This window comes from Sinocyclocheilus grahami, unplaced genomic scaffold (genome assembly GCF_001515645.1).
Source record: "Sinocyclocheilus grahami isolate Dianchi unplaced genomic scaffold, SAMN03320097.WGS_v1.1 scaffold27.1, whole genome shotgun sequence".
NCBI classification, from domain to species: Eukaryota; Metazoa; Chordata; class Actinopteri; order Cypriniformes; family Cyprinidae; genus Sinocyclocheilus; species Sinocyclocheilus grahami.
Genome location: NW_015505206.1, coordinates 2,971,475 through 2,981,885, shown reverse-complemented (window position 1 = coordinate 2,981,885; position 10,411 = coordinate 2,971,475). Strand labels below are relative to the sequence as shown.

At 39.5% G+C, this 10,411-nt stretch overlaps 1 protein-coding gene across 7 annotated transcripts in view; it reads left to right on the top strand.

Annotated features, from left to right (window-relative positions):
- The window catches only part of LOC107568067 (RNA binding protein fox-1 homolog 1-like), a 280,788-nt gene extending 276,071 nt beyond the window's left edge, over nucleotides 1–4,717 (top strand). For 6 of the 7 annotated variants that reach the window (XM_016253945.1, XM_016253914.1, XM_016253925.1 and 3 more), the window contains 3 exons: nucleotides 120–172; nucleotides 2,703–2,778; nucleotides 4,609–4,717. In XM_016253945.1, coding sequence (XP_016109431.1) covers nucleotides 120–172; nucleotides 2,703–2,778; nucleotides 4,609–4,631 — 152 coding nt within the window. In that variant the 3' untranslated portion in view covers nucleotides 4,632–4,717. The remainder of the gene's footprint in view (nucleotides 1–119; nucleotides 173–2,702; nucleotides 2,779–4,608) is intronic. The other variant, XM_016253938.1, reaches the window with a different exon arrangement.
- The last annotated feature ends 5,694 nt before the right edge of the window (nucleotides 4,718–10,411 follow it).

Genomic DNA, 10,411 nt, shown 5'->3' with positions numbered 1-10,411 from the left:
CCCCCCCCTTCCCTTCCCCGGCCCCCCCCCCCCCAAATCCCCCCCCCCCCACACACACACACCTCTCGTCCATCCAGCCAGTCAGCAGGCGGTATTGTAAATTTTATCTTCTCTTGCAGAAATCATTTCGTCTTCGTTGCAGCAGATGAAATTTCTTGTAACACCTCCTCAGGTAAAATAAATAAATATAAATGAATACCAAATCACCCTCACTTTCTCGATGCACCCACGAGGGAGCGAGCATATACCCCCTTTTTTATGCACCCTGACAGTGAGTGCTTCTATTGCCCGGCTGTCTCCTTATTTCTGCCCCCCGTTTGATTAGTAGATGTTACGTTTTTTCTTACTACGTTTCTCTTGAATGCTCTTTTTTGGACGAGTGGAGTAGTTTTGGAGTACTGCATGAGGATAGCTGGAAGGCATCGCATTCATAGTTCTCATCTTCTGTTTCTCTCTCCCATGGCACTGCTTGGAAGAGGCATGTGTTCCTTGAAGAGTGAAATGAACACGCTTGTCACGAGCTTGGAATCTGTGATTTTCCTTTTTTTTTCTGTCTCAATCTTCCTTGTGTTCCATGGTTCTTTTGAGTTCTCCACCATCGCCCTCCGTTTCCATTAGATCTGTGTGTGTGTGTGTGTGTGTGTGTGTGTATGTGTGTGCGTGAGAGGGCCTTTTTTTGGTTGGTTTGTTTTACAGGCGTGTGGTGCTGTTGTCATTGTCGTATCAAGGTTGCTCATGTAGTGTATGGTGTCTTGCACATTGGCTGTAGGTGGTTAGATCACGGGAATGACACAAGTGTGATTGTTACTAGTTTGAGTCGTGATATACCGAAAGGAAAATGGACCTGTCCATCCATGCATTGATTTTGTGACAGCCCTTTTTTTCCTTCCTTTTTTCCCCCACACGACCAGAGAAAATGAATATGCTAACAAGGCTGTAATTTAGCAGCAGGCACTTTCTTGAAGACATCAGCTGTTTTCTATAAAACACAATTGGAATGTGTAATTTGGAGTCTGAAAAACTTGCAAATTATGGTCTAATTGTGCCAGTTCAATAATTGCTGATAGCCCCAAAGGCCGTGCGCATCCTGTTCGCAAACCGACGTAATCAGTAAGTAAGAAAAGAGGAGAAGGTATGCATACAGAGCCCCTAAAGCACAGCCCGGCATTGTTTAAAGAAATCATAGAAATGAGCTGTCCGTTCGGTCTCCTGGTGGGAAAAGTCAATACATTTAGAGGAATGGCGCTGCTGGAGCACACATTTTCCAAAATAATGAGCATCTAGTCAATAATGCAGATATATCCCAGCCATCCGAGATTTATTAACCTGTATCTCAGGGCCCAGATCTAATTTAGCTGTATGTTAGAGTCACTGGTGTTCATTAACGAACATAGAGCTTACCAGTCTCATAAATCAAGTTTTTTTTTTTACTTCAACCTGTCTCGATGGGCGGCAGGAGGAGCCTAGTATAACGGATCATAGAAAGGAACAAACCGATAGTCACAAGGATGAGTTTAAGCTTAAATTTGTAGTGTGTTTTCACATTTTCAGCGTCCTTCAAACGGCAATTAAAATCCCCAGTTCTTGCATTTCGGGTGACTCATCCAATCAGCGTTTTTTTCCCTTACTTAATACTTTAGGAATAATTCACCAGGTGCTATATCCTGAGGGTCACCTTTTCAATCTTAGCTCCAGAAGAGCAGAGGCAGCCCTGGTTTGATCACTGCACTGCATACTCATTAAAACTAACCCCTGTAAACACCGATAACACAAGTCAAACAAAATACTTTGTTGCCGCGCATTGAAATATGAAGACAGAGCGACTGTGTAGTGAATAACAATGTCTATACTAATTTGCAGTGGATTAACTTCTTAATCGCCAGGAGTGGAAGAATATGTAAATTGCCTAATTTCTCTGCTCTCTGATTGGCTCTTTATCTGGTCCAGAAACACCATGCAAGCATTACAAGGCTTTCAGGAGCCGATATTACATGTTGTTTTCAAACACAGTGATCTTAAGCCCTGCTCGAACTTTGAGGGAGAACAGGATGAGATCTCAGGATAAAAGACACTGAAAAAGTATAAAATAAGCTCACATTTACACTAAACATCCTGCAGCATTTTCATCAAGTCAGCCCCGGACGAGAATAATGAACAGATGTTTTGTTTTTGTTTTTTTTGGTGCAAGTACTGTAAAACATTGATCGCTGGTCTGTTTGGGTTTTTTTTTTCCTATAATGCATTTTTTTGCCTTTTTGATCAATATGCCTAAATTAAACTACTAAAAAATTGAAGGGTTGTTTGTGCAAGTGTATTGAACTAGAAAAAGCAAGCAAATTCCTCTTGGACCCGATTTGCAAAGTTTGTACGTACAAACAGATATTGCCGTAAGCGCTGGCATCCCATAAACGCACAATTAGAGTGAACAGAGCATCTAGTGAGGTCTTGCACAAGTGGCCCTTCAACTTTCAAACAGTGATGTCTTCCTCTTTGACCTGTGCAGCATGACTGCAAGAGCCATGTGATCTTCTCCTCTCTGACTTCATTTGATTGTCATTTTCCAAACACTCTGAAATCATCACCATATGTAGTTGCTTCAGTCCGTGGTGTCCTATATGACTGTATGACATTTGTGTTTTCATAGAAAATAAGCGATTTTCAACTTGGCAGCATGATCTGACCATCTCTCCGTGTTTCCACAGTTACGGACGAGTTTATGCTGCCGACCCCTACAACCACGCACTTGCTCCAGCAGCCGCATACAGCGTTGGTGCCATGGTGAGCGTGAATTTTCATCTCTACCTGTCTCGATTCCTCTTTCTTTTTTCCTCTTTCCTCATGACCCCTTTATTTATCCCTTCCCTGCTCTTTTCTCAGTGCACGCTTGTCATGAAAGCTCATTCTTTTCCCTTTTCTTCCCACCTCTTCCTCCTGCATGGATTTTAGCTCTGCTGACATCTCCTCACTTAAACGTAATTGAATTTGTCTCTTGTGCTAACGGCAGCTGAAATGCCACATTAATCCTCCCAGTAAACGTGATAAATGTCTTAATTTCTTGGCAGTGTAGTGCATGTTAGTTATTATATTTCTAATTTTGTGAATATCACCAAGCCGAGCGCTCCCCTTAATGGAATAATTAGTCATTTTGATAATTAAATCCATCACCTAAGTGGTGCTGTAGCAACAGCTAAAAGAGGGAGGGAGCAGAGGAGAGACGATGTGATGAAAGAGTGCGAGGAAGACCCGACAAGAGTCTCCAGGTGCAAACTGCGATGTGCGACTTGTTTGTACCCGGACTGTTTTGATCGCAAAACGTCCACGTTGCATATAGAACGCACACTGCAAAGATCAATTTCTTAAACTGTACATTTTGTCTAGTTTTCCAGTAAAAATGCCTAAAACCTTTATGTAAGTTAATAAAACTTTGTTTTACTTTTTTATTATAAAAGTTTTACGTTTCTTTTTTTAAGAATAAACCTCTTTAAAGCCTCGTGCACACCGGAACGATTATCGCGCGCACTTATTGCCAGCGTTTTTCGAGACGTTTTTCAATGTGTCTTTATGTTCATATCCAAGCGATTTTCACTGGCGATGAGCCGAGTGAACGTGCAAATTCACTCCCTGACATTAGATACCCCGGTACACATAGAATCCATCCTATTTGATCTGTAATTCCTCTCCATAACAACTCCCTCTCGAGATTTTTGTAGTCGCTGTCGCGTTTGTCATAAAGCTCTTTGTGTTCAGACACCAATGAGACCAGCAGCTCTACATTCATCTTGCATTGATGCATCTTCTTCGTCTACTTACTTCCTCTATGTCGTTAGGTATCAATGTGTGCTCGGCAAGACCGTTTTGTGCACCAAGTCGTGTTTTACTGTAACTTCAGCAGCTCCAGGCACGTGAACAAAAGCACCAATCTCATTGGTCGGCCAGTTTTTAACGCAGCGCGTCAAACCAGAGCCAGAGGCGTTTTTTAAAAAATGATGCTTTTACACCTGGCGTTTTGCACGTCGGTGTGCACACTCACATTGGTGCCCTTTGTTTAGTCATGAGGCGTTAAACGTCGGCGATAATCGTGCGCGATAATTGTCCCGATGTGCTCAAGCCTTTAGAGTGTAGTCGCATTTGCCATTGCTCTGCGTAATTTTGCTGGCGAAATACAGTTGTTTCAGTAAGAATCTGCGATTCTTCATTCGCTATGCAGACTAACAAAGCTGCTTTGTTTAAAAGAGACTTCTGTGTGAGCTACGCTATTAGCAACAGACAATTGAGGGTTTTTTAATGCACCCTAATTTTTTTTTACTTCAAGATGCTGGAAAATAAGACAAAACTACGTTAAGAAAATGCTTTTTGCAGCATATGAAACTGCATTCGTTGCTCTATTTTTATTTGCTCTGTTAACTCATGTAATTCTTGCATCCCGTTTACGTTTTTAAGTACCTAAATGCATCTCTTCTGGCATGAGGTGTGTTGGTGTGCTTGCTGCATGATGGAACGTGATTGGTTTCGTCCGGGGGTATGTACGGCAAATAGCCTGAATGCTAGCAGAGGTCTCCTCTGAACTGTGTCAATTAAACGTGTCCAAACCCGTGGCTTCTCTTCCAGAATGCTTTCGCTCCCTTGACTGATGCCAAGACCAGAAGCCACGCCGACGATGTGGGTCTCGTTCTTTCTTCTTTACAGGCTAGTATATACCGAGGTGGATACAGTCGTTTCGCGCCATACTAAAAAAAAAAAAAAAACCTATTGAGAATCTTCCTGTGGGGGTAACGGAGGAGTAATTCAGAGGCCTGGGTATTGCAATACATGCAGTAGTGCATCATTTTAGCATCTCTTAAGAGAGAGAAGACAAAAACGGATATTTTTCATCTTATACCTCAGATATTTTGTGCTGTGTATTTTAATATTGTGGGTTTTTCATTTCTAAAGATTACATAGATTGTTGGCTGTAGAGGTTTCTGTGGTGATCTAGAGAGCTGCTAGATCCAGGCACGTGAACAAAAGCACCAATCTCATTGGTCGGCCAGTTTTTAACGCAGCGCGTCAAACCAGAGCCAGAGGCGTTTTTTAAAAAATGATGCTTTTACACCTGGCGTTTTGCACGTCGGTGTGCACACTCACATTGGTGCCCTTTGTTTAGTCATGAGGCGTTAAACGTCGGCGATAATCGTGCGCGATAATTGTCCCGATGTGCTCAAGCCTTTAGAGTGTAGTCGCATTTGCCATTGCTCTGCGTAATTTTGCTGGCGAAATACAGTTGTTTCAGTAAGAATCTGCGATTCTTCATTCGCTATGCAGACTAACAAAGCTGCTTTGTTTAAAAGAGACTTCTGTGTGAGCTACGCTATTAGCAACAGACAATTGAGGGTTTTTTAATGCACCCTAATTTTTTTTTACTTCAAGATGCTGGAAAATAAGACAAAACTACGTTAAGAAAATGCTTTTTGCAGCATATGAAACTGCATTCGTTGCTCTATTTTTATTTGCTCTGTTAACTCATGTAATTCTTGCATCCCGTTTACGTTTTTAAGTACCTAAATGCATCTCTTCTGGCATGAGGTGTGTTGGTGTGCTTGCTGCATGATGGAACGTGATTGGTTTCGTCCGGGGGTATGTACGGCAAATAGCCTGAATGCTAGCAGAGGTCTCCTCTGAACTGTGTCAATTAAACGTGTCCAAACCCGTGGCTTCTCTTCCAGAATGCTTTCGCTCCCTTGACTGATGCCAAGACCAGAAGCCACGCCGACGATGTGGGTCTCGTTCTTTCTTCTTTACAGGCTAGTATATACCGAGGTGGATACAGTCGTTTCGCGCCATACTAAAAAAAAAAAAAAAACCTATTGAGAATCTTCCTGTGGGGGTAACGGAGGAGTAATTCAGAGGCCTGGGTATTGCAATACATGCAGTAGTGCATCATTTTAGCATCTCTTAAGAGAGAGAAGACAAAAACGGATATTTTTCATCTTATACCTCAGATATTTTGTGCTGTGTATTTTAATATTGTGGGTTTTTCATTTCTAAAGATTACATAGATTGTTGGCTGTAGAGGTTTCTGTGGTGATCTAGAGAGCTGCTAGATATAAAAAAGATGAAAAAAAAAGATACAAATTGTTAGGGCTTTATCATGTAAATGAGTTATGTATGATAAATATTCAAGTCACTTCGGGGTTATCATATTTTGTAAGAGTGTAAGTGACTAGAGTCGTCCAGTGGTTTATGCTTCCGTTTCACATCGCCTTTCGTCTTTCTTTTGGTTTCTTTTGTTTCTTGGTTCTGTGCCGTAGAGGAAGAGTGCGCAGGGGGTTGTGGGTAGGAGTAGATATGGGCGTGGTGGGCGAAAGACCGGGGGCTGTCCGCCGAGTGCAGCGAAGACACAGAGCCGGTCAAAGAGACCACTGAGGTATCGATTATTTAAGCTGTCTTATATCAGTCATTACTCAAAGCCAAAGGTTATGTTCCTGGGGTGTTCAATGTGTATATTCAGACTATACATAGCAGCTCATAGAAACTCCCCAAAAATTCACCATGACAGTATTTTACTGTTTAACTATTATCTAGTCCTTAAGTCAGACCCTCGCTAGTTTAGGCCTACCACGAAATGTTCTTTTTATATTGCAGTACTTCCAGTACGTCGATTGATATAAATGCTGACTTTTATAATACGGGAGAGACGAAACACAAAAAAGAAAAAAAAAAAGAAAAACCAGACGGCGACGGTAGCGCCGGTTATATTTTTTGTTTTTCTTTTTTTCTTTGTTTTGTTTTAGTTTGTTTTTTTTCTCTCAGAAGTTAAAAAACTGATTATTTGTACAAGACGAGAGTGGGAAAAAATAAACTAACAGTGTATTCAATTTGATCTGTGCAGTGAAAATGTTCTCTTATACGAAAAACACAACTGTATAATGTTTTAGATTTAGTGTGGTAGACCAACTGTTAGAGAAAGATGTCTCATTTTTTATGGAATCATACACAGATTTATATCAACACTTTACAAGTAATGCAATCATTATGTAGATATAATCATAGTATTTTTGTCAACTGTACAATTTTGCACACACACAACCTGCAATTTTTTCATCACTACTTCTTCTTCTTCTTCTCACTTGTGGGACGTTCTGTTGTCTGTTTTCTTTTGGTTCTCTGCTTCTTTCGAGTGTTTCGTTTTGATATAATTTTTAATGTGACATCCTTTGTACTATTATTTTCTAGAACACAGCCTTTACACTTTGAAACTGTTTGATTATCGAGAAACTGAGAAATATATGACTTGTGAAAAAGATATCTATATGTAAATAGGAATAATGATAACTATGTCATTTACAAGTGCTACACAAACAAGCTGTTAAGGCGTTCTTGAAGAGTCGCAGCTTGGCTGTGCATACGCGAAGACTTCCCTTCATGTTGTTTACAAGTATACCTAATTAGAGGTGTTTGTCACATATCTCATTTTTCTTTATTTTGTATTTATAAAAGTTTCAATTGCATAAAATACAAACAAAAGAGCAGCTCCAATTTATCCGGCTGCAAATATCCTCTTGTGTACTGTGTGCGTCACATCACACAACTTGGCAAAAATATCTTACCCACTGCTGTGATTCTGCTCTTTCTGCTTTAAGTACGTGTTGTGGACAGGCTTTCTCCTTGTCATTGTATGTGCATGCACTATGATCTGCATAACAATAACCATCAATAAAGTTTCTCAAGATAACGGGAATTTGTCTGGGAATTTCTTTGCACCATGCCGGCTGCCGAATCTTATATTCAGATGATGGAGTGAGTTTGTCCTCTGATCTGATTTCATTGACTAAAATTGCATTGAAAAGCTCAAGGCGAAGAGGAAATTATCATCTCCGAGGAGGTTAAGTGGAATTGATGCTGCCGGGTCTGAGGTGGTCATCTGTATGCCTTTAAGAAGACTCTGTGTTTAGGATGAAGGAGCGAGATCGGATTCCTGAGGTCTGATTAGGTTATCCCACACGCTTTCAGCATTATGAAACATCTCCGGTCTGCAGATATTTCCAAAAAGGAAGCCGCAATATGGGCTTATTCTAGGGTGCAGTTGAGGTTTGAACCAAGAAAGTGGAGCACAATCACAAATGTGACCCTGGACCACAAAACCAGTCATAAGGGTCAATTTTTCAAAATTGAGATTTATACATCATCTGAATACAAAGCTGAATAAAACAGCTTTCCATTGATGTATGGTTTGTTAGGATAGGACAATATTTGGCAGAGATACAACTATTTGAAAATCTGGAATCTGAAGGTGCAAAAACATCTAAATATTGAGAAAATCGCCTTTAAAGTTGTCCAAATGAAGTTCTTCGCAATGCATATTACTAATCAAAAATTAAGTTTTAATATATTTACAGTGGGAAATGTATAAAATATCTTAATGGAACATGATCTTTACTTAATATCCTAATGATTTTTGGCATAAAAAAAGTTTTGTGGTCCAGGGTCACAAAGAGCTGTAGATTTTTTCATTTGCATAACGGTCCTACAAATGACAATATTCCGAATGTGCTGTGAAGAACATTACTTTGGAGAATGATGGGTCCCTCTCGTCATCAAACATGAACCTGTCTGCCCCGCGTAACTGTAAGTAGCAGATATTCATTATCTTTCGGCTCACTTCGCTGAGGTATGACGGAATTTCATAAATTATGTATAGTACAGATAGTTCTAATTGAAGAAAAGAAGAATTACCCCACATTCTCGATTTGATCAGTGTAATTGGAAAAACTTAGCCAGGGGTTCCTTGGAAAGATAAGCAATATAAATGTTTAAATGTGATGAAGGAGTCACATTATGCTAGGTAATTACAACACCTCTTCACAGAAATGGGTGATCAATAATTAACGTATCTTGGGTCACAAGTCGGGGACATAATTTAAAATTGGTTATTAATTCTATTATGAAAAATGTACATTCTCTTCAGATTATGTTGCCGAGTCCACAGGGAGCGGTAAAGGAGGTCTGGTGGTTTTAATACAGTCTCTCTCTCTCTCTCTCACTCGCCGCTCTGTCCCTCTTCCAACCGGCTCGATGAGAGCTGTCAGTAATGTGATGATTTATGTTTCTGAATTAAATTACATATTAAATGAAGTAATTTGGGTCTCTTTGCTCAGTTTGATTGGCTGAATGAGATTGGATTGATTATCATGCAGATTGGAGGGAGTGGACTCTGGCTTTCTCATGATCGGTCAGCCGTTGCTCTCTCATAACACTGCAGACTTGCAAATCACAGCTGTCACTAGGATTCAATGTGGGATTGTTCAAAAATTCAGATGTATTGAAAAGATGTAAAGTTCACCATATATGGATTCTCCACTAATAAAAGCTGGTTTAAGCTGGTCATCCACCCTATTCTTAAGGCCTGTTTACACCAAGAAAGACAACAATAATAATAGCATTTTCACCAAGGCACGATATCGTCTGTTTATTATAAGCATGTGCTGCAGTTATGTCTTCTAACACTTTAAATGCTCATTCTCATTAAAGCAGGATGGATTCTGATTGGCTGTCAATGTTTTTATATTTCATCAGATGGAAAGAATCTTTTTGGAAGTGATTCCAACAATATCGTTAGAATAGTTGTGGTGTGGACTTTTACATTCAGAATGATTTTTAAACTATATCATTATTGTTATCATCTTTGTTTTGGAAGAGGTCTTCCAGCCTTTTCAAGCTGCTCTATAACCAGTCAACAATCCAGGCTGGAAGACCGGAAAATCATCTTAGACTGGTTTAAATGGTTTCAGCAAGGTTGCTTTAAATCAGTGATTCTCAACCTTTTTGATTTTTGACTTATTTTAAAGCTTGTTTTATTTTATAGGCCAATTCTAGGGATGCACCGAAATGAAAATTCTTGGCCGAAGCCGAAACCGAAAAAAAATGAAACACTAGGCCAAAGGCCGAATACCGAACACGCCTTTTTTTCTAGGTTTTTTTCCCATGTATTTTGCCAATTTTTTTCACCATTGCACAAATTAAATAGCCAAAATGTTCTTTTTACTGTTTTGTCTTGCTTTTCAAAGAAAAAAATCTATTACAAAACAACAATTTAAAAATATTTAACACTGAAAATTTTTTACATTCTAGCAGACACTATACCAACAAAGCACAATTTAACTTAAAATTAATAAGTTGGTAAAATAATATTTTTTTGCCCATCAGACCCCCTTCTTGAATCAGACATGTATTTTTAACTGTACAATTAAAAGCAGCCTTTCTGAGAAGAGACTTCTTTTAAAACTTTTATTTTATTTTACAGAACAACAGGAAAATTACAATAATAACAGTTATGAATGTTGATAGAGGTCTTGCTTTTTCTCTATTTTTATGTTGGCAGAAATGCGCAGGAATATGGAACGATATTCCGGACAATTTTCAAATAGAATAGCAA